This window comes from Malus sylvestris, chromosome 1 (genome assembly GCF_916048215.2).
Source record: "Malus sylvestris chromosome 1, drMalSylv7.2, whole genome shotgun sequence".
Lineage (NCBI taxonomy): Eukaryota > Viridiplantae > Streptophyta > Magnoliopsida > Rosales > Rosaceae > Malus > Malus sylvestris.
The window spans coordinates 13,003,839-13,029,072 of NC_062260.1; the positions used below are offsets into that span (position 1 = coordinate 13,003,839).

Sequence of the window (25,234 nt, forward strand, 5' to 3'; positions counted from 1 at the left end):
TTTTCACCCCCATAAAAGTGGAAAAAAAATATTATTATTGACATTCTAAAAATCTTAATTTACATTTCAAACTTTCTATATTTAAAAAGAAAAAATATACTTGTAAAGAATGTAAAATGAGATTTTTGAAGTGCAAATAACACTTCCCAAAAAAAATTTAACTTTCTCACCCACTAAAATTCTTAAAATATCCTTGTATCAACTTAACTATTTTTTGTCAGAGAATGAGGATAGGGGAAAAAGAGGGCAGCTAGGGTTAGGGTTTTGTCCAGGGGATTTTGAATCTTACAATTCGATCCCAATTAAGTTAATTAGTTGGATAACTTGGTTTTTGATACTAAGGAATTTCGTTTTGGGGGCAATTAGAGTAATTTTCAATTGAGCTTATACAAGTAAGTGTCATGATTGGAAATGGAGTCCAAGGGAAATTGAGAAGTTTGGAAAAGCTAGGGTGCTCTAGGTGTAATCGACCCAATAGGGTCCTCTCCAAATCCTCTTTATGAGGATTTCGGAAATCCATTCGGGAATCCATAAATCGTATATGTTTATCGTATATTGTGCAGTCAGTTTTCGTCAGGTACTATTTGTATTCAATTTTAAATAAATAAATTAAAATGATTTATAATTGCACAATGTACAATGAACGGACACGATTTACAGATTTTCGGGATCCTCACAAAGACAATCCGAAGAGGATCTGGATTCATATTCAACCTAATTTGATAGTAGTCACTCTTGTTTTTGGTCGATTCAATTTCCCATACATGGGGGTCATGGAGTGGCTTAAGGGCGTGTTTACGTAAAGGGAATGGAGTGAGAGGAATGAGAATTGCATTCATTCTAAGTGATTCATGTGTTTACTAACATTGGAGGAATGAAATTGTATGTGGGGCCCACCAAAAATAGGGAATCAAATCCCTGATTTGCTTGGAATCGGATTACCAACTAATAGGTGGTATTTGGATTCCGAAAGAAAGCCTCAACCCGGAATCAGTTTTTTCTACCCAATATACCCTTATCTTCTTCCCTCATCTCTGGTAGCACAGCACCCATCACCTTCAGGTTTCAAATCAAAACCTAGTGAAGAAGCAGACATAAGAGAAAGACAAAGACAGAGTACCAATATAATAAATAAATAAATAAATATTTGGAATTAATTAGTTATTTACAAGAAGAAGAAAGAATAATCAGAAGAGAAGAAGAAGAACCATAAGGGAAGGAGATGGGGAATTTTAGAGGGCGAGGAGAGGAGGGTGAGGGCCTGCGTTAGTTTCGTTGTTTTTAATTGACGGCGTTCATAGAATTGGTATACGATGAGGGATTTTTATATGGTAAATAAAGGCTTTTTTAGGATAAATAATTGTATTAATGTCATATATACTGATATACAAAATAATTGTATTATTAAAGGCTTCTTATATGGTAATTAAAGGCTTTTTTAGGATAAATAATTTTATTTGTTTTTTATATACAAAAGAATTGTATTATTAATTAGTTAAATAAAATTTATATCTGTTTTGTACAAGGGTATTTTAATAATCAAACTGCTTTTGATTCTAATTCATGTGAATTAGTAAACAGCTAATATAGAATATGCATCATTTGCACTCCAATTCCATACAGTTTTAGTAAATAACTTTAACATGAATTTTATTCTAATTCCATATTATTCCAATTCTTTTTTAATTCAATTTATCTCAATTTGATTACTGATTGATACATGTGCCATAATTATTGAAAGATGCCGGAATCCGGATGGATTTCCAAGGAAGGATTGCAGGCAAATAATTGACAAAGAGCGGCTAATAAACATCAATTTAAGTATACTAACTTTGAGATGATAAACAGTTCACTTATTGTGTTTAACTTGTTGAGATATGAAAGTAATCATTGTGTGCGTATATTCTTGGGGTAGGATATGTGTTATTTTTCTTACCATTTGCCGTTTCTCAAGGAGAAATTTTTATTTGTGACGGGAACACAGATGGTACATCACGTATTTTTATGCAAGTGATAGAAAATTTTAATTTTTAAGTTATTAACTTTTTAACACACATAACCCACCATTTATATAAAAACACATGATGTACACATCTCATGTGACGGTTACACTAAAAAATCTCTCGTTTCTCAAGATATGTCCAGCCACTATTTTGATAATCATTTGGTTGAGTGGGCAAGACTATAGGGTGTTTACTGGTTTCTTTGGACTTTCCAATGTATGGCGTTTCACATTCAAGTTGTTTTTTTCTTGTTGATGGTTGTTTTTTGTACTAGTATTTATAGGTCTTGGGAGATTACATCCTCTTCACCCTATCTCAAATCCTTTTTAAAGCTTTTTACTTCCCACACAACCATGACAGTCATCTCCCTTGAAGCCTCCTATGCCAGACAACCAAAAATTCCTACTAGCCATAGACTACCTTTTTGGGCCTATAGATTTGCCATTCCCCAACGCTTTAGGATCCTCTTGGGGTCCTTTTTGTGGGGATCCGGGGATCAACCGTTAAGTAATATTTATATTCAATTTTAAATTGAAAATTTAAAATAATTTATAACCGCACGATGTGTAATAAACGGATACGATTGATTGATCATTTGGATCCCCACAAAGAGGATCCAGAAAGGGTCCCATTCCCTCCCTAACCTGCCCAACCACCAGTGGTTATTGAGAGTCAGTGAGGTACCTTTACCTTAGAAAATGGAGTTACTAGAGTTTCCACTAGTCTCTATTTCAACCTGAATGTTGAACACATGCAGAGTAGGGTACTAATGGGTAAGTTAGTCGGTAAACAGTTTGATGCTAGGACAATTAAGTGGGAGTTTGGCCTTGCATTGAACTCTGCGGGTCAAAAACCTTTTCTATCTTTACCACTTCAGTTATCGATGGTATGCTATGGAGTTCATTGATCAAGAATAATTGTACTGTGTTGGTAACAGCCCCTGGTATATGAGAGGTCAAGGTTTTCATTTGGAAAGGTGGAGTACTCATTTCAGGGATGTGGATATGATCTCCAATTTGAGGGTTTGGGTGAGAATTTATAAACTCTCTGTTTATTATAAGGATGCTAAGATCTGGAAGGTGATAACTCATTTGTGGGGCATTTTATAAAGGCCGGTGAGAATTTTCTCTCTAGCCTGAATGGGCGTTTTTTGTTAAAATCCTTTTGGAGGTAGACTTAACGTTGTCTTTGCAGAGAGTCCTAATGGTTAATGATGATGATGATAATAGCCCCATTATGTTAAGCTATGAGAAGATGTTTGTGATGTGTTGCTACTATGAAAGAAGGAGAGTTGAGGGACATTCATGTCCTGCTGTTTAACACAATGATGGCTGCTTTCTTATGAACACAAATGTTAAAGATGAGCCATTGATTTGTTTTTCTGAGACAGTTATTAATAAGGATACCATAAGGGAACTACATGATGGTGTCATGCTTTTCTTTCCTCAACCTGCTTTTGTTGATGATAATGCGTCTGGGGAAAGAGAAATTATTGAGGTTGAGGAACAGCTTGCATGCCCAGGTAGTGGAAAATACTGAGGGATAGACCATTATGATCCGTACAATGAGTAGGAATGCTAATATGGGCAGAGGTAGTGCAAGAAGAGATGGGAGAAACTATGATAATATTGTGGGGGAAACAAAACATGGGTCTTCAGGGCTGATCTAGTCTCGAGATGAATGCCTATTGCTGATAAAAGTTCTGGGGCTACTAGTGTTGTTGATGGTGGTGTTGGTTGTGAGCATGAAGACAAGGGGAAGAATGTTGTTGAAGATAATGAGGTTTTTATGGAAGTTGATGGTGAAACAAGTGTTCTAGTGCAGTTCGTGAGTAACAAAAAGATGGTAAGGGAAGAGTTGGGACGAGTCATAGTATTGAGCACGTGGACTAATGAAGTGTTTAGTTTTGAATTGCAAAGGCTAGGGCAAGCTTGATTTTGCCTCTCAGTTTAAATTTTAAGTCATTAAATTAAGTTAGATGTATTTTGCATAACTGAACCCAGGTCTGGTACGAATAGGATCCCAATGATAGTTTTTTTTTTTTTTTTGGTTGTTGATGGTGATGGGCAAGCACTTGGGCTTTACCTCTTCTGAAATGATCAAAATGTAAATATTAATATTATTGCTTCTACTTCAAGGTTTTATACATTATCGTGTTAAAGATTTAAAGTTTGATATCAACTTATTAAGTACATTTGTGCATGCGAAAGCAAAAGCGAACAAAACCCCTAGCAGAAGCCCTTTTGCCGCCAGCTTCCAGCTCCTGCTTGGGGCCGGTGGCTGCTACCCTTTCAATTTTCGTGTTATCATCCTCCATCTTTCTTCCTCGCTTGGCTATGGTCCCGATTCCCGATGTGGTTGGAGATCTATCTCCAGGGTTTTTATCCCTCCCTATAAATGCGATCGACCCGATCCTCTTCTTGGATCGGTGGAGCAACTAGCCATATAGAGGTGGTAAGGATGGAAATCTGTTTTTGGGTTTTGTGCCCACGTTTCAAGGTACTATTCCTTTGATTAGGGGTTCTTAGGATTAGATTAGGGGTTCTTGGGGTCTACTTTGGGATTCTTCTCTTAAACAACTCCAATACTTCGAATCTGCTCTCCAATTCCACTCCTGTTTTAGGGGATTTCATCTCATCTCTTGTATGTTGCTTCTGGTCAGAGATAACTATATGTTGTCACCCTTACAAAGGTTTGGTATCTCTTTAGAATGGTGTTTACACCACCTGACTTTTTTGGTTACAGCTTGGCTCTAGTATTCATTTGCGTTTGTGTTCGTCTGAGGACCGAAGGTGTGGCGTTCATGATGGTTTGGGGTCTTCCTGATCTGCAGGTTGGGCTTCTTTTCTACAACTTTGAAGCTTTGATGGGTTTTTGTATTGCTCTATGCGGTGGTATCTCATAGGTTTTCCGTTCGCCGGTCGTCTCCATCTTTTTTACGACGGTTGTGGTGGCGGGTGTTCTTTGGCTTAGGGTTATCAGTTTTGCAGAGGGGTCACTTTTTGGCCTCTTCGGGTGGACTCTGGCTTTTGGGTCGAGCCACATCTTATGTAATTTTTTTTTTTTTTTTTGCTTTTAGGTATAATTGAGAACCTTTACTCATGCGATAAATGCATAAGTGGCGTCTCTTTTGTACCTTCCTCAGTTATGAGGCTGTTGTCTTTGTACTATGTCCGTTTGGACTTTGTTATAAAATTCCTCCTTGACCGAAAAAAAAGTACATTTGTGCATGCTTATCCCCAAAAAATTATGCAAGCTTAATTTTGGAGTAATTTACTTGACCTTATTACTAATAACTCAAATAATTGACCTTGGTTGCTAATATGAGAATTTAATATTATCCTTAGTATGGATGAAAAAGTGGGAGGGGATATAAATCCAAATATGTACATGGTAAATTTTGCAAAGTTTTTAAGAGATGGCCACTTAATCACTTTAAATGTTGCAAGAGTTCCACTTACTTGGTGTAATGGACATAAGGATAGTACTATTATCTATGAAAGACTGGGTAGAGCAATTGCAAATGCTTCCTGGATTAATCATTTTCCTAATGCTTTTCTTCATAATTATCATATTTTTGGCCCAATCATAGTTTAATTTAACTTGACCATAATACTAATAATTGTAACCAAAGCTTTGGGACGTATGTCTTCAAAGTTGAAGCTATGTGGCTCAACAACCCTGATTTTAAAAATGTGGTTAAAAAAGCTTGAAGTGATGAGTAGAGATACTTGTGGTAGAGTTTTTGGTTAGGAATATGGGTTCTCTCTTAATGAAAGCATCAATTATTGGAACCAAATTCGGGAAACACCGCACGTGTGGAGGAAGATATACAAATTTGTTTATCAGTTAAAAAAACAAACAACCATAAGTAGCCAAGGACCATGGGGGGGAGGGGGTGTCGGCCAAAGGCTCTCCGATGATTGAGTTAGTAAGCAATATTATGAGACTTCAAAAGTAGGTAAGAGAATAAGTGTGCGATAGTTGTGTTATCAGAGATGAACCCTAAAATGATGTATTTATACCAGTCAAGGTGGAGACCTTTTAGGATATGGAATCATTATTAAACTGGAAGAATCCTAAAGGAATCTAGGAGGAGATATTGCATCCTTTAGGAATATGATTACTTACAGCGCACGACAATCCTTAGATTGTAAGGACTCCAAGAATGTAGGAAACCTGTTAATTCCTACTGTATTAGGTTTCTGTATCTTGTGGAACAAACATGGTCAATCTCACCGAAGTCGTCAGACTTCGCCCACTACTCAAGAACAGGATAATGGTGGCATTGATGCTTCGTTTATGCAGCCCCGCTGGGAAGCTGTTGAATACATGACTGGACTTCTGAGGTATTCATATTGCAATTTGCCTTACTCCTACCCTAGAAAATCATGGTCCCATAGTAATTAATTTTAGTTTTTAGCTTTAAAAAAGGTGAAAAATGAAAAAAAAAAAGAAAAAAAAAAGGTGAATACTCAAGGCCTCTAATTTGAAAACTAAAGAAAATAGATTTCAGTCATTTTATTAAAAGAAAGTAGTTACAAACAAGATTTCAGTTTTCATTTTTCAAAAAGGTAAAAATAAAAATTGAAAACTGAAATGGTTATCCAACGGCCCCAAGAAAGTAGTTTTTAGTTTTCAAAGAAACTGAAAACTGAAAATAGTTACCAAATAAGATTTTAGTTTCAATTTTTTTAGAAAGAGAAAACAAAAACTGAAGGATTGAAACGAAATGGTTATTAAACGGCCCTTAATTATTACATTCTCATTTTTTTTTTTTGCACTCTTTCTTTTGTTTCTTTCAATTGACTCTTAGGGCTTTTTATAATAAAAATTCTCTCCAAGAATTTCTTTTTGTAATTATTTTTGTTTAAAAAAACAAGGAAGAAGAATTAGCCAAATATATCAACAAATGAGAAAATTATTCCATGTTATGTAGCATTAAATGATACGACTTTTAATGATTTAGATTTATTTGAATTATTATTTGTGTTGAGGTCTTGTAAATTTAGATCATTCAATGCTCATACCATATAATACTACGTAGCATCGAAAAAAATGGTAGCTTGAAGGATTAGTAGTTGAAGGCATAAAAACTTATTGATAATGATAGAAAGACCCAATTTTTAAATCAAATTTGTAATGCAAATGATGTGTCATTAATAGAAAATAAGCACGGTAATCAACACTTAAACCATCTTCAACCCTTGGGGATAAAACTTAAAAATTTAAGCCAGAAAATTTTAAGCTATAACCCAGAAACTGTTTTTCTCCTCCAACCCTTTAGAGCAAGTCCACCCCTAAGGACCTTGTGCCAGCACCCAGCGCATTTATCCATTCCAGTGAACAGTAATAGACTATAATGCCAATGCATCTCCATCCCTAACAAAAAATAGCCTAGTCAATTTTATTAAAATATTATTATTTTTTATTATAAAATAATTATTATAAAGCTGGGCACCAAGCTAAGAGGGGTTTTGTTTCTTACATAAAAAAGGAACACACTTAGACCGGCAAGAAATCTTTCGTGGTGGGCGGCAGTAGTTTAGGCGACTTCTGAGGGGGGATGAAGGTTGAGGTCGAGATCAAGCCACCCGTTGGGGAAGGTGCACTCGAAGTCGACGACCGAGGACGAGGACGAGTCGCTGTGGCCCGAGCCTGATGTGGGGACGCCGGGGGGGGGGGGGAGGTGGGGTCAAACCTGCAAGTTTCGCGGATGTGCTGGAGGGCAGCGGCGTTGTTGGCCCGTGCGAAGGCGTCGAAGAAGATCACGGGAAGGGAAGCGGGAAGCGGGCGGAAGCCTCTCGCGGCTATGAAGTAGCCGCCGCCGGTGGACAAGAGGGGGGTTTTAAGAGTGAGGTCGATCGGACGTGGAGACGACGGGGATGAGGACTCCACGGTGCTGCTGTGGCTGCTGGGGCTGTTGCTGATGTTCGTCGTCACAGCTAATTTGGCGGCGTTATTCATGATGGCGATGTTGACGGCTTCATGGCTCCTTGCCCTCTGACACCACGCTAGCATCAGCTAGGCGTCACTTGAGCCGGTCCCAAGGTCTGTCGATTTTAGGCCGGCCTGTGGACTGGTTTGGGCTAGGTGACAGTCGATTCCACGGGCTGGAGTGGATTGGCTGAGTTTCAGCCTGTTTTTTCCACTAGGTGCCGGCCTATCCCACCCCCGGTGGACTTGCTCTTACGACTTAAAGTTTTAGCCCAAGATTACTAAATAATGATTTTAACCTAATTTTTTCTTTTCGGTAACTTTTTTGAAAATAAAATTTATGTAGATTAATTAAAAATTATAAAAATACATAGGTATTTATAAAGTTTTAAGTTAAATTTGATTTAAATTATTTAGACTTTAGATTTAATTTTGGACCGTCAAATCTTTTTTGTACCATTAGATTTGGTCTCCTTTGATTACAGCCGTTATATTATAAGTAAAAAATAAAAACAAAGAAATTGAAATATGACAGTTTAATGGATCCAAAATAATTTAAGCCAGGTATAAATCCTGGGGTGAATCTAGCTCAGAGATATATTTTCTCCCTAGGGCTTATTTTAGCCCAATGGTTAGAGATGGCTTGGAGGGGTTTTAAGGATTATATTTTAAGCTTTATCCCATGAGTTGGAGATAGTCATATGTAATAATCCAATTATCAACATTCATATCATTTGTTTTACAATTTAATCTCCATAACATTACCCAAAACTTTATTCATTTAATTAAGGGAGTTTTAACGAAACACTCTCGGTACTGTTCACTTTTAACGAAAAACTATATTTTTACCTTTCTTGGCTACTATTCACTACACATTTATTTGTTATTTTTTATTAAAACTGTTGCAGTCCTATTAGATTAGGAATGTGATTGTGTAAATCTAGTATATCTTGGAATATCTCTTATATTCCTATTAGGAGTTAATTACCTATTAAATGTTGTAATCTGTGATGCACAAAACCGGAGGGGTCTTGGAACAACGTAAATCCGACCGTGAAACTTCAAGAAAGTAAATAACACAAGATGTATCGTAGTTCACCCCAATGTTTGGGCTACGTCCACACTGATATTGTATTTCTCTGTTTGTGAGAGGATTGTGAGGGAGAGAGAGCTTCTGTTTAGGGTGAGGATAAGAGCTTCTTTCTCATGGCCTAAGAATTGGCCTCCCCTAATGAGGAGAGTGAGGAGTCATTTTATAGAATAAGGGCTCCTTACTTATTACATATTTGCCCCTTCATTTATTACATAATTACATTTGAGTTCCCCGAGTATTTATACAAGATCTAAATATGGAGGCCCTAAGTATGGTACAAACAGTAGTCCCCCAAGTCTTCAGTCAAGAAAGTCTTTTGGCTGGAGACTTGAAAATTAGTCCATGTGTGGGCCGAAGTAACTAGATGTCGTCTAGAACTGATACTCGATACGAGGCGGTGCTCAATCTGAAATGATGCTTAACTAAAAGTAGCACATGTTGATAGGCTGCTCTGCTTGTGGCTTATGTTGCCTTGGTTGGCTCGGCTTGTGATGTTGAAGATGAGGGAGTCCCTTTTATAGAATAAGGGCTCGCTCCTCAATACAAAAATGATGGGCTAGAGTCGATGCTCGCGGCGAGGCGGTTGCTCAGCAGGCGGCGATGTTCTCTAATGATGGTGAGGGAGTCCCTTTTATAGAATAAGGGCTTACTCCTCAATACATAAGTGATGGGTTAGGAGTGATGCTCGCGGCGAGGCGGTTGCTCAGCAGGTGGCGATGCTCTCTAATGAAGGTGAGGGAGTCTCTTTCATAAAATAAGGGTTTGCTCCTCAGTACATGAATAATGGGTTAGGAGTTCGCGGCGAGGTGGTTACTCAGCAGACGGCGATGCTCTCTAATAATGGTAAGGGAGTCCCTTTTATAAAATAAAAGCTCACTCATCAGTACATAAAATAAGGGCTCGATTCCCACAGACAGCGCCAAATGTTGATGCACAAAACCGGAGGGGTCTTGGAACAACGTAAATCCGACCGTGAATCTGCAAGAAAGTAAATAACACAAGATGTATCGTGGTTCACCCCAATGTTTGGGCTACGTCCACACTGATATTGTATTTCTCTGTTTGTGAGAGGATTGTAAGGGAGATAAAGCTTCTGTTTAGGGTGAGGATGAGAGCTTCTTTCCCATGGCCTAAAAATTGGCCTCCCCTAATGAGGAGAGTGAGGAGTCTTTTTATAGAATAAGAGATCCTCACTTATTACATATTTGCCCCTTCATTTATTACATAATTACATTTGAGTTCTCCGAGTATTTATACGAGATCTAAATATGGAGGCCCAAAGTATGATACAAACATAATCCTAAAGGAAAAATTTTTACACATCCTACTACTATAAATAAAGGCACAATAAGGTGGAATAGAACATACCCACAATTACATATATCTCTCTTTCTCTCTATCTATGCCGCACCCCCTTCTCTCTCTATGGCCTCCATAAATGTTCAGTAAATTATGCCTACAACACGTTATCAGCACGCTCTTAATGTTGCGCTAAAGCGAGTTTATTCTTCAATCAAGAGAGTATTACGTTTTAATCATTCTTTTTATGATTAATTTATTATTTTATTGAATTGATCTACATGATATTGATTCAATTTAATTTTTTTATGTTGAACTTAATACAACGCATTAAAGATGCAATTCTAGCTTTCAAGAAGATCTACAAATTCAAAGGCTTTTATTGTTTTTTACCCATCAGGTACGTTTAAAATAAAGTAAGATATTTGAATCAATCATGAAGCATGAAAACATTCCCCATGATGCATGAACCCTCCTATGTTTATATTTTCCTTCCGATATATATTGTATATGTTCATATATTTGTCAATATATATATTTGTTTCATGCATTACACAATTTTTGCTATGTGGAATTTATGGGTCAAAGAATCGAAAGAAATTATAAGCAATTAGGGTTTTTCAAACCCTAGATGTTGAAAAAAGAAAAAAAAAAGGAAAAATCATGCCCAGCTGGCCAAAAACTGTGAGCTAAGTAAGCCGTGCCCAGCTGGCCTGAATCCAAGCCAGGACAGAAGCTCATTTTTGGGTTTTTTTGTGCATGAAACCAAAGCCTCGTGCTGGGCTTTTCCCATCTGACAGACCTGCAGCCCTTGGCCTACTTCCCTGTTGCCTGCAGCAGCTTCACACAACCCATGGGCTTTCTTTCCCGACGCACGCTGCAACCTTTATGGTTGCTAGGCTTGTGCAACAGCCATGCGCCTACAGCCCTAGCCTTCGGTCTACTGCCAGCAAGCCTATCTTGCTGAGCCTCATTTCACGACCCACTGCCTGCCATGCATAACGCCAGCCCAATGTGGTTGGGGTGTCCCTCGCTACTCGCAAGCTTTTTGGGCTTGCTCCTGTGCCATCCCCTCAGTCCAAAATTGAAACCCAGCTGTGGCTGGGGTTTCTCCCTCACCCGTGACTTGAAGTTCACACCCGAGGCCTTTTTGGGCCATGCCTTTTACTCAAGGCACCCAACTCGTGCCCAAAATTTTTTGGGACTATATTTTTTTGACCCTATGCTATTATTTAGCATTTTAAATAATTTTAACTCGAATGTTAGTATTATTTTTGCTTCTACAATCGACCATGTTTAGGCCTAATTTATTGAATTAATTAAAAGTGACCTGCAATCCATTAATCTGATAATGAATCCAAAATTATTGACCTGAAGATCACTTTTGGACATTAACGATTCAATAATTTATTTTTATACTTTGAACCATTGATTCACTTTCGTAGTCTCGAAGCTCTCACACTTGAGTTCCCGAATAACCTCGAATCCACTACACTTAGTTGTATATTGCATTCTGTGTTCTTGCAGGAACCTCTCTTTTATGAACTAAACGTTCATAAACTAAATTGAACCTGTAGTTTCAAACAATACACTCATGAAAACCTAATGTTTTTCATGAAAACCATGTCTTAAAACTCGAATGTTCTAACTTTGATGCTTATGGATGATTCATTCCCATAACACCAATCACAATATTGTTCCCTCCAATTCAGTGGATTATCGAACCGTCACAAGTTTGATTTTCCTGATTTGAACGTTTTCTAATAGAAACCACTTTATGTGGGATACAAGACGTGAATCTCCACTTGACTATCACGAAGCTGAGAAACCATTGAAGCTAACAATGGCATGGAAAAGTTGAATAGCCTCCGCCATGATCTTCATTCAAAGACTTATGCTCAAAGCATTACAAATGGAAATACCTCCCGAGCGAGGATTCCATGGCGCTTTGGTCGTTCCTACGGATTATCTAATCATGAGAGACATTGCCTGAAGCACACTATGATTACGTCCATGAATGAGTACAATTCTGAAGTTTATTAATCCGATCAAATTTTGATTGGAGAATACTTTTCTCGTCATTCCTTGCTTCTAACTCGCCCTTGAAGCAGCAGTGTAGAAAGCGGAAGTTTACCAAATTCTCGGACCTAATTACTACCGCAAACATATGGTAGAATCAGGGCCTGCCAAGGTGTGGCATCATGCCCGAAGCGTGATCCTTGGTACCTAAGACCTAAAACTTCAAGAATAAGGGATAATATTCCCGAACCTCAACCCTGCAGAATTTACTTCCGTCTTGATGGAATAGATCGTTGGTTATGCACTTGTTCATGTCCCTACGAATGTTGTTGAGGAGTACCATTCTAGTGGTCAATATGTGAGATTATTTTTGCTCCACCGAACACCATTGGAAGAGCAGAATTCTCACATAGATAGCCTTGTTGCCCGAATCCCTTTAGTAAATCATTTACTTTGTGAACATTTTCCCATGTTCCTGGATTCAAGCTTTAGGTATGTTTTACTTGTGGATGATCTTATTGAGATTGTCCTCGAATATGAGTTAATTGAATCATGTTTCTTAATACATGTGACCGATTCAATTAAACACGTGATTAGGTTGGAATGTGGGAAAGTTAGTTGTCTGGATGAATGTGTACTACACACACTAACTTTCACCTAAATCACATCTTTAACAACGACTTTAGGTCCATCCAACCTGATTAAGAGCATTGACACACTCCTTGTTGTATGAATGGTACTGAATCACTATTTAAGGGACCTTAAATTCTCCCTGACGTTGAGTTTTTAAGAATATTCGAGATGACAATGATCATAAATGAAACCACTAAAGAAAATAGAGTGAAATATCTTTGCACCACCTCCAAAAATGAGCCTGAAGTTTTGATTTGGGGCCAATGGGTTGTCTCCCAACTGGGAACATGCCACATGTGGCCGGCCTGAAGCTGGGTGATTGAGCAGTTTACTTGTTTCGGCATGACCATTTGGGACACTTAAGTCGAACAATGATGTTACGACGCATCTCCTTACCCGAAGTAAGGATCTTGTGCCCACAAGCATACTTTGCCAAGCATACTCATTAGGGAAATTGATTTTCTACATCATTCCTCACAAAGATACGACACGACTCATTTTTCACAGTGGATTCAAGGGAATACATGTGGACTAATCCAACCAAAATGCGAACGATATAAATACTTACGGTTTTGGTTGATGAATCGACAAACTGGTCACATATTTGTCCACACACATTGCTGCTAAAACTCCTGGCTGATTAAGGGTTCACCACTTTACTTATCCCTTAAGGTCCGGGAGACTGGATAATGCTAGAGAGTTTACATCAACGATTTTCGATAAAGTATCGCATGTATTTTGGGTTCATAATTGAACATCGAATTCCCATGTTCACCCCAAATAGCCTCGCCTAGCAATCATAAAGCGCAATTTAAATGATCACCCAAATTTTGGTAAATGTACCAAGTTTTCGGTTTCTGCCTAGAGCTATGCAATCTTTGTACGCAGTTATGTTGGTTTGCCTTAAGGCTCATTGCCACCCAACCTATATGACGTTATAGTTGGTTAGTGGGTACGAACCTGACAATTTTTGTATTTACGCATTTGGGTGTGCATTCCATGTGCCAAGTTGTTCCGCCGCAAAGTACCACCATGGGTTTTCAAAGAAGGATGTGAATCTTTGTCAATCATGATTCTCCTTCACACTAGCTTTCTTTAAGCCCTTGCATGCGATCTCTTTACCGCTCATTTGCGGGTTATCACTTTAATAAGACAGTCTTCCCGCCGTTAGGGGGAGATAAGAACATCAACGTTCCTGTAGAACGACACGAATTTGCGTGGACGTTGCCCACTATGTCTCATCTCGATCCCCATACCGCACAAGTGTGATAAGCAAGTGCGATGAATTTTAGCTTTCAAAATGTTGCTCCAGACGCATTCTTATGATCTAGCTAAAGTGACGAGATCATATACTACCTGCAAACATGCCTGCAAGGATAGACGTACTTAACGGATGTTGAGTCAACATCCCTAGAGGGTGTGCCACCCCTGTTGGACGGTTTGGACGCCCATGTTGAACGGTCCAGTACATCGGTAGATAGCCAGTCAATTTGTCTTGGCCTAGAGCACGACAGATCATTCGGTTCGTAAGATTCACTTCCCTAGAAGAGGAAGACACGACACAAAAATGAATCTAAACTCGATCGCTGTCTCAAATCATTTTCATCTCATGAGATTAATCCGGATCTCTACCGAGACTTAAAGTTCTTGGTCCAGTATACTAGTTTGGATGAGCTAAATGGAATTGAAATGAGATTATCATCGATGATGTTTTCACTTATATGGTAGCTACCGACATAAATGAAAAGCGACGATATCGAATCGTGTTCCGTTGATTAAGTGACACCGTAGAATTGATTGGACAACTAAAGTTACAATCCAGGTCAAATTCCTTACCAAAGTGTGTTTTGGACCTGTCGTTTCTACACTGCCCAAGGCAACCCTATTGTGTTACAAATGGGAAAGGAAACATTATGAAATGAATGAAATAGTGTGATATGATGCACGTCTTACGGCGCAAGGTTTCTCTCAAAACGTCATGTGATTGATAGCATCATTATGAAATGTGGTTAGTGTTTTCTCCATAGGGATATAGATATGGAGATTTACACGTAAGTTCCCGAAGAATTATATGGACTGGTTCAAATAATTCCAAAACCACGGAACACCCTTTTAACTTGTTTGAGGCGTTCACTTACAATCTGACGGATGTGTTATACCCGTCTAAGTGATTATTTGATCAGTCAGGGATATGAATTATGCCCTTATATGTTAAACCATGAAGTCTTATTCTAAATTGCTAAAGTTGCAGTTTATGTCGTTGACACATCTTACTAAGACTCTAGAAGAGCTTGAGAAAACTACCTCGCACCTGAAGATGGAATTTGAGATGAATAATCTTAGGAAAACTCGTTTATGCTTTGACCTAAAGTTCAAGCATTGTTCTGACGGTATTTTGGTCTATCAGTCGAACTACACCCTGAATGTGTTACCCTTGAGTATACTTATGATCATCCTTATGTTATATGCAAATGAGACCCTTGAAGAGGTTATGAAATCTGAAATTCCATATCTAAGTTCAACTTTGCGCTTCGTTGTACTTAGCTCATTGTATTTAGATAGGACATCTCATTTGCTGTTGATCTTGGTAAAGATACAGTACCGCGCCTACACGCATCCACTAAATTGGTATTAAAGACTACCATAAAGGTACTACATGGGCAAATCCCAACGCATCTAAGCGGATCCAACCCCTCCTGATCCTCGAAATGATGATTGCCTTGTTTGTTATGCTGACGCAGGTTACTTATCAAACCCGCACAAGGTAAAATTCCAAAATGGTTATGTCTTTACCGTTAGGGATATCGCAATATCTTGGAGGTTCATGATATGACCTTAGTTGCGAAATCTTCGAATCGTTCCAAGACTCACCTCACTTCACTACGCCACAAGTGAAACATGGTTAGGAGTTCTTGTTAAGCATATTCGAAGTACTTGCTATTTTTTATCTATCGTTGAGTCCCAACAACGATCCATGAAAATTATGCCGCATGTATCCACCCGACCAAACAATGATACATCAACGAAGTCAACACCAAGACATATTGTGTCTACATCTACATCAACAAAACATCAAGAGATTGAAGTCATGCAAGATGATCTTAGACAACCTTGCCGACCTCTACACGACGTCACTGCCGAAGTCAACCTTCTAGAAGCTTGTCCGAGGAATTGGTATACCTAAATATTCATATGCAATGCTTGTAGTTCTCATTTGGAAGTTATGTCAAACTTAGGGGAGTATCCAGAAGTATACTCACTTGATCTTAATGTATTCTTTTTCCCTACGATTAGGAGCATTTTTCCCACTGTGTTTTTTTTACCAAACTAGGTTTTAACGAGGCACCTATCCTGAGTTATTCTACTTAATGCAACTTCTCACTTTTCTCCTTGGACTATGGGTTTTTCTCCCACCTTGGGTTTTACCATAGTAAAGTTTTGTGAGTTTTACTTTTTATGCATTCTTCCGTTTATATGAGACTCGCATTCGCTCATTGTGCCAATGACTTCATCAACTATACTTGCTTCATCACTGAAGACCTGATGCATCATTTACTTGAGTATTTACACACTCAAGAGGGATTGTTGCAGTCCTATTAGATTAGGAATGTGATTGTGTAAATCCTATTATATCTTGGAATATCTCTTATATTCCTATTAGGAGTTAATTACCTATTAAATGTTGTAATCCTAAAGGAAAATGTTTTTACATATCCTACTACTATAAATAAAGGCACAATGGGGTGGAATAGAACACACCCACAATTACATATCTCTCTCTTTCTCTCTATCTATGCCGCACCCCTTTATCTCTTTATGACCTCTATAATTGTTCAGTAAATTATGCCTACAATAAAAACTAAATTTTTTTAAACTTTTTGTTAATTTTTCTTTTAATTAATTCCGTCTTCAGCAGCTAAATGTTAAAAGAAACTGCACAAAGTTGTCACATCACCATTTTTATTTTTTTGTGCCGATTAAGTCATCCTTCCGCATGCGTGAGGAAATAGCTAAGCGCTTATCATTGACACAGAGAATGTGTCCGTTCTTTGTCCAATAAAACCCCATATGCATACCTTTTTCAATAGTCTTCTAAGAAACACATCCTTTCTCAAGCTTAACTTATGCTTACACAAACTATAAAACTAAGTGGCACGACCCAAGTTACAAGTCTACAAACTAAAAAAGTTAAGTATAGATAATTTTCGAGTTACGGGGTTACATTCAAATGAATGTTACACATAAGTTCCTTAACTTTGCTACTAACTTACAAAACCATACTATTTAGAAAATTATTCGTACTCCAAAATTATAGTTGAATATTGAAACTTCCAACTTCTCTAAGATCATGTACCTATAAAAAAATAATCAGAGCAAAGCGAAACTTTCAAACTTCCAAAGTGAGGTGAAGTCAAATTTGGTAGGTATGACTGGTGGAATTTTTATATGACAACTGATTAAGATCTTATAACCTGCGATAACCAAAACCATTAAACTATGTCAACTGAGTTTTAGTCTTTGTTTTTATTATTATTTTTCCCTTTATGTACCAAAGAATACATACATACACACTAAGACACACACACACATATATATATATAGACACACACACACGCATACGATGACTTGTACTGTAATTGGATGCCAATCATGCCTTCCAAGAGTCCATCCAAAAGACAGATTACACTGAACAAATATCTTTATGTTAAAAGATTCATTCCTACCTAGGCTCCTTCCAATTAAACCTTAGAGGAAGACATAAAGCAAAAATTGATGTTACTTTATATTGACATTTGCACGTCTTTCACAACCAACAAATCAATAAAAGTATAGAGGGCATATATGTTTAGCTATAAAGAATCATGCCTTTTGTCCAAAGGGATCCTCCTTTTTGGATAAAAATGTGGACTAGTTGTAGTGCTCACTCCATGTCGAATTTCAACGATCCGAACATCGATTTTGTAAGCCTTGATTCAAAAGATCATTATTGCAAAAATTCAATTTAATCCGAAACCATTTGCTTATTTAATTATCACGACGAAATTTCATTGTTTCTTGTAGAACAAAGTGTTTGTCAATTTCTTTGAACTCAATTAGATATCTCAAATATTTCCAATTTGGCTAATATTTTGCAAGGATGATCTATGAGATCCAACTTGAAAAAATAAACGGTTCAAATTGTTGAAGTTCTATAAGGTGTGGATCCCACAACTAATTCCTGTTTTTATAAAAAATTTGGGATCCGTTCCCTTAAAGGCCTCCATAAAGAATAAATCTATGTTAGTGAAACTGTTAGATATTTGTATTGTCATCCGTTTAATGCGCATGAGCTATTGTCATTAGCATCACGTAACGAAAACAAAGATACATAAAGCAAGGTGCTCATATGAGAATGAGACTCTAGTGCATAGGACATGTAACTTGACATCTTCCCAACTGTTGAACTACAGCGGTGACATTTTTTTTCTTCTTTCTCATAAATGTATTCGCTAGTGGGGGAAAGAGTGGCACAATTTAGCTCACATGGGTTGCTACTTTTTTCGTGGAACTCACTATTTTTTTGGGCTAGATGTAGCTAATTTTCTGCTGCCCAATGAAGGAAATTGCTAGTCCAAGTAGTGGATCTAACCCCATCTTCTGGCTCATTGGGTATCCAATTTTTCACTAGAGCTTCAAATGTAGTAGCCTTATGGAGGATAACGCCCCCATTGGGGATGCTTTAGAGCAGTTCCAGTGTGGGAGCCCTCCCCCCAGGTAATTCACTATTCAATCCACCCAGTGAACATTAATTGCCCGTAATAAACAATAATTGCCTTTTGCATCTTCAGTGTGAGAGCCCTCCCCCTCCCAATAGGCAATAAAATATTAATATTTTTTTATTTATAAAATAATACAAAATAATTTTATTTGTAATTTCGGATAAATTTTTTAATCGTTCTTGTCACATCCTGACCTGGGCCCCCATCACATTCCGGGCTCGACTCCACCATAGCACGATATTGTCCGCTTTGGGCCCCTACCACACCCTCACAGTTTTGTTTCTGGGAACTCAGACGAGAACTTCCCAGTGGGTCACCTATCTTGGGATTGCTCTCGTGCGAACTTACTTAACTTTAGAGTTCCTACGGAACCCAAAGCCAGTGAGCTCCCAAAAGGCCTCGTACTAGGTAGAGATGAGAATATACATATAAGGATCACTCCCCTGAGCGATGTGGGATCTTACAGTTCTCGTTGCGCCACGTGTCATAATCCGAAAAGTTATAAAATAATACAAAATAATTTTATTTGTAATTTCGGATAAGATTTTTCTTTCCGGATTTTTTTACAATATTTTTTTAAATTTTTTATTGAACTAATTTATCTCTGCTGTTGGATTTAAAAAAAAATTAATTTCAACACTCCAGATTGTGCCACGTGTCACAACGACAACTTTTCTTAATTTTAAAACTATTTTTTCTTTTATTTATTTATTTATTTATAAAGCAGAATAATATCAACCGTTGATCTCAGATCCAACAGTTGATATTAAATAAGTTTTTATTTTTATTTTTATTACCGTTGCAAATAGGACGGTCCAATTTAAAGAGCCGTTGAGATCGAATGGGTCGTGGGAAGCCACGTGGCTTCCCAACAGTAACATCGGCAGACTGCGACACAGGCCCGGCTTCTGAAAAGGTGTCGGCTGACACGTCCCACGCGCAGGTGAGGTGCACGCGCTTGACAGAAAAAAATAAAAAATTGGGCTGACGCCAGGATGACGTCAGCCCTGGCGTCACATCCACTCGGGCTCGCGGGCTGGTAATTCCTCATAGGCCTGTTGCTCGGGCCTGGCCTATCCCTCGGGCTCCCACACGCTGGAGCACTTCACTCGAGCTCTACGACCCTGTTCACTAGCCTTTCCCCCGAGCACCAGCCAACGCTGGAACTGCTCTTAAGTGTGTAAAGAGAGTCCAAATTTTCTACACCCAAAGCTCTTTGTGGCCTTTCTCCTACCTCATTGCTCAACACCTGTTTCCATATTTAACCTCATCTAACTCTATTAACTCTTAATAATATTAAACACAAGATAATGTTAGGGAGACAAAATTTTAAACCAAATTTCTAAACCCTTAAATAAAATTAGAAGAAAAAAATTAAAGAAGGAAGAATCCCAGTAACCATGCCTGAGATGACCACTCACCCACCCTCAACAACCACCCCAAACCAACCTATTGCATCTCATTCCCTCCATCACCACAACCAGGCCTCCCCCCTCTCACTCTGTCTCACTCTCCATCTCTATCTCTCCCTTCTTTGTGTCAATCTTGCAACAATCCATACGCCTCCTCAAATAATCACTAGATCCGGTCTAATTCAAGCGCCACAATACTGATTTAATTCAACAAACCAATCATCAAATACTGCGGGTGCAACCTATATAAGGCCATCTCTAAAGAAGTTGGCTGAAGGTCCAAAAGTCAAAAATGACCTGATTTGCCAAAAAACTCATCTCTAACCGATTTTTGGACTATAATTCTATAGAGCCCACCAGACTATTATATGGCTAAATGGGCATCAAGGCTACCAAATGTATCCCCTCTTAGCCCTTTTTAGGGCCCAGCTGCAAAAAATTGATTCAAATTCAAACGTTAGAATTGAAAATCCAAAGGTAGTTTAATTAAATTAACTAATAAATTTAAAGTATAAACTTAAAACTAATAAATTATTGAATGGGCTATGTTTAGCCCTTTCGATTGGAGTTGGTATATGAGTATGACCTGACAATGACAGAGTTAAATAAGGTTAAGTTTGAAGATGTGTCAAACAATGAGATGACACACAGTTACAAAAAGTTTTGGATGCAGAAAATTTGTATTAAGAAAATTTGTATTAGTGTGACTTTTTTTTAAGTGCATCTGTGTTTATGTTTAATATTGTAATTGAATAAATTAAAAAAGAAAAAAAAATACCTAATTTACGGAAAGTAAAAAAGAAAGAAAAATAATGTACGCAAATTATTTGCCTGACCATCTTTAAAGAAGATGTCAAATATGATTAAAAGACATTCAGGTGTTCTTTAATGAATATGTCATATATGATGTAGCATGTGAATCATTTGACTCTTTACTTTCTAACTGCCATTTTTGACGGCAAACAAATAATGAGTCAAATATATTTACGTTAATTTTTTAATGCATGAGTCCCATTACTAACTAATAGAATAAAAACTAAAACTAATTTTGATTATTTTTTAATAGTTAATGTAACTCTAAGCCCAATAAAATAATAAAATAAATATATGACACATAATTGAAAAATAAGAGAATTTAGCATTTGTATTCAATTTGTCATATCAACCATAAAAAATATTTAATATTTAATATTTGACATCTGATTTGAATATGCTTTGAAAAGTGTAAGAACATACATATGAGTACTATTTTGGACCCAGGTCCAAGCCTTATCAAATAGTATGGTGTACAGAGAGATGCAAATGCAAAATGGCAAATGCAAAAAGGCAATACGGATTCTCTTCTTCTCCTCTGAGAGTCCTATGTACCTTAAACAAACATATGTGAATCTTATCAAATATAAAATCCAAGTTTTTACTGTCGGATTATGTACAAGAAGAGGATTCTCTACTCTCCTAATCTTTAGATAATAAGACAAAAAGTAATGTGTGAGAGGAGGGGATGAAAGAGGATGGAAGGGGATGAGAATAGGAGGGTAGAGAATCCTCCTCCCTTACCTTACATGCCCTTTTATTTGAACGGTCAAGGTTAAACCACATTAACATTTTATATTGATTTTTTATAGAGATAATAAGATAAAAAATAATGTGTGAGAAAAGGGGATGGAAGGGGATGAGAATAAGAAAGTAGGTAATCATCCTCCTATGTACAATCCCAATTTTTTAATACTTGTTGGGTCCCATTGAAATGGACCCATATTTTTATGCAACCCCCTGTTGATACTTGTAGAAGGATGCAGCACCCCACTTTGTTTTTGCTTTGAGTCCACCCAAAGCGATTCAGATTCCAAATGGGTAACCCTTTTTTGCTTCATGCTGTTGTTCCTGAATCTTTCTATTGAAAACCAGCCATTTCTGGATAAATCCTGATCTGGGTTTTCAGTGAAACTTCATTTTCCATTAGTTTTCACCCTTCTTTTGATATTTTTAAGTTCTGGGTTTTTATTGTTTTAGAATTTTAGTGGGGGTTTTCATCTTCTTAGTGCTTGGGGATTGTGTGAGAAGTTGGGAATTTCGCAGATGATGGGTTCGGGTATGAACTTGATTACTACTGTGATAGGTTTTGGTATGAGTGCAACATTTATCGTGTTTGTTTGCACAAGAATCATCTGTGGGAGGCTGCGAGGTAGCGAATCGCGGCCTATGTTCGAGATTGAATCAAGGGTTGATCTTGATCAGGTATGTGATGGATTTTCTGTGCTGAACTATATTTGTTTCCTCAGCTGAGAATGATCTGATTTGGGTAATTTTCCCAGTTTTGAGCATTTTTTTTTTCTGTAGGAGTTTCTGTTTTGACTTGGTTATGTATATATGTATGATTGATTAGTTCCCAATTTAGCATCTCAATAGCATACTTGGGTAAGCTTTTATGTATGTATTTATTTTTACATGCGTTATTCTATTCTAAATTACTCTAATTTACGAGGAGGGGGATTCGACCTTTTAGGTGTTTATTATGTTCTAGTTTTGATATGAACTTTGTTGCAGTTGAGAGTCAACTCTGAGAAATGGAAGAAATGATAATAAAAACAACAGACGTTGAAATGTACTAGTTTCCTGTTGTATGCCGAAAATGCAATTACAGGATAAGGAAGGACAAATAAAAGATGATGGGGAAGTTTGGGATGCTGTCTTATTTCATTTCTTATCATCTTTCTTATTTGGACAGGCTGCTTGGTCAATAGCTTTGATATTTGATTGTTCTATGCTCCATAATATGAAGAATTCCTACCTAAAAGCCTGTTTGATAACCATTTGGTTTTTAGATTTTAGTTTTCATTTTGTATTTGCCCATTCCATTCCTTTCCTTCCAAAAACTGAAAACTAAAAACCAAATGGTTATCAAATGGACCTAAATTTTCGTGCTTTTCATTTTTGATTACCCGAAGACTAAATATTTTCGTTCATGCCCTTTTGCATTTTTTCCCACTGCGATTGAGATTGATGTCATTGCGCTAAAATTTGAGAGTTTTTCATCTTGTCAATAGTAACTTAAGTTTTGAGCAATGGGTGCTAAGTTTGCATTGTTTGCTGGCAGCCAGAGCATCAGGCTAGTGGCCTTGAACAAGTTGTGGTTTCTGCAATCCCTACGATGAAGTACGATCAAAAGGCTTTCAGTTCCTTAGAAGATGCGCAGTAAGCTTCGCAATTTCATTTCTCCTAGTGCCTAAGAACTCTCATATTGTTTCCATCTTAAAATCTGATTTTAATATTGATTGACAAATATCTTGAATTTAGAGGATGCTAGTTTGCCGCACTTTTTTGTGAGATTTTCTTGAGTTTTGGTACTCATGCGTTTGGACACTGGCGAGAATGTCTAATCCGTATGCTTTTGCAGGTGCTCAATATGTTTGGGGGAGTACCAGGAGAAAGAAGTACTGCGAATCATGCCCAAATGTGGCCACAGTTTTCATCTCTCTTGCATTGATACATGGCTGAGGAAACAATCTACCTGCCCAGTTTGCCGTTTACCATTAAAAGAATCCCTCGGAACAAAACATGTGAGGTCGGCAACATTTAGCGTGGCTCGATCTTTTGAAGAGTCTGAGATTTCAACTCAACATTCTCATCAGTGGCTATTACCTGGCACCACTGAGCGTTCAGCAGGAAACGTTAGCAACTAAGAGCATTTAGAATCTGCTCCAGGAAACCCCTCTGAACCGACCCCATCTAGAGGAGAACCAGAAACAAGGCATTGATACAATCAAAGAGATTGGTCCATGGAACCAGAAAAGCGATTGCTTCTAGCGAGCAATGCTTCTTCATATGTGGACATGCAGTAGGGTGACTGCCCTTTCTTGTTCCTTCCCTGTCGGCGGGGAGTTGTTTCACATGGTAGGCCGGGTAGGTTTGATCGAAGAATTCTCATACCTTGCCTAGAATGTTGCTATCCGTAGTAGATCATTGGAACTAAAACTGCGACAGAACTCTGAATTTGTAGGTAGAGTAGAAAGTTTGAAAATGGAGCTTACTCATATAATCTGAATGCTGTATATAAGCGCTATTCACCTCTATTCTTGCTTTGTGCGAGTCAATTCATCCTACTCACTATCGGTGCATGTACCGTAGTAAAGTCCATCATCTACGTCCTAAGTCGTGTTTCTGCTAAAGGGAAAATTGGTTTCTAGGGTTTTCAACTATAGATGATTTTTTTTTGTTTTTTGTTTTTTTGTGTTGAGTACATTGATATTTTTACACTAAAGGAAGGGGGAGTGAGTTCGGCTAAGCCACACACGAGTAGCCTAATTTGGTATCGAATTCGTCATCTACAAAATTCAAACCTAAGACCTCTCACTTCTAAATGAAGAGAAATACCATCAGATGTAGTACTGAGTGACTTCAACTATAGATGGTTAACTTAAAAGAAATTTCTCATATGATATATAGACACAATTGTAAAGCCCAGTTGATTGACAAGGGAGGGTCGGGATTTCCGGTTTCGGACATCTTCAAAGGTCACTGCTTCGTTTACATGACTACGTGACATTGTTCCAGACACATACGTTATAATTCAAATTGTTTATTACTAATCATCATTAAAGATCATTTCTAGATTATTTCATTCGAAGATTGTATTCATATGAATCAAACAAGTTAGATGGTGTTATTACCTGTTACTATAATTGTCGATTTGTTCAACATATGAATAGCCAAATGGTAATACTATTCATACCATGTTTTTATACCACATTTTTATACCACCTTAGGTGACATCTGATGTGAACAGCTACATCATTTGAAAAATTTGCAAAACCCAAGAAAAGGAAAGAGAAAGAGAAAGACTCCTTGCATAACACAAACATCATTTAATTAACTAGTTTTTCTTAATTATTAGTTTATTAAATAATGAACTAAATTTAAAAATCTGATTAATTAAAATGATGTGGCTGTCCACATCAAATACCACCTAAGGTAATATGAAAATATGGTACAAAAACATGGTATGAATATCATTACTCATAGCTAAAAGGTTTTGAAATAAATTAATTTCTAGAAATGATAAAGATAATGAATGGTTGG

The 25,234-nt window shown here is 37.5% G+C and overlaps 1 protein-coding gene and 1 pseudogene across 1 annotated transcript; one reads left to right on the top strand and one right to left on the bottom strand.

Annotated features, from left to right (window-relative positions):
• Nucleotides 1-7,548: 7,548 nt before the first annotated feature.
• Nucleotides 7,549-8,024, bottom strand: LOC126611777 (ethylene-responsive transcription factor 4-like; annotated as a pseudogene).
• Nucleotides 8,025-21,957: 13,933 nt separating this feature from the next.
• On the top strand, nt 21,958-24,351 carry LOC126629761 (RING-H2 finger protein ATL7-like). Its single transcript, XM_050299908.1, has 3 exons — nt 21,958-22,393; nt 23,253-23,350; nt 23,553-24,351. Exons 1-3 carry the CDS (start codon nt 22,235-22,237, stop codon nt 23,836-23,838), a joined length of 543 nt encoding a protein of 180 aa, XP_050155865.1. The 5' UTR covers nt 21,958-22,234; the 3' UTR covers nt 23,839-24,351.
• Nucleotides 24,352-25,234: the final 883 nt, after the last annotated feature.

What these genes read in the sequence shown, in the direction of transcription:
- LOC126629761 (XM_050299908.1), top strand. Translation starts at nt 22,235, where the DNA reads ATGATGGGTTCGGGTATGAACTTGATTACTACTGTGATAGGTTTTGGT. An exon ending in CAAGGGTTGATCTTGATCAG is followed by an intron (nt 22,394 to 23,252) that starts GTATGTGATGGA and finishes GTTTGCTGGCAG; the next exon opens with CCAGAGCATCAGGCTAGTGG. An exon ending in AGTTCCTTAGAAGATGCGCA is followed by an intron (nt 23,351 to 23,552) that starts GTAAGCTTCGCA and finishes ATGCTTTTGCAG; the next exon opens with GTGCTCAATATGTTTGGGGG.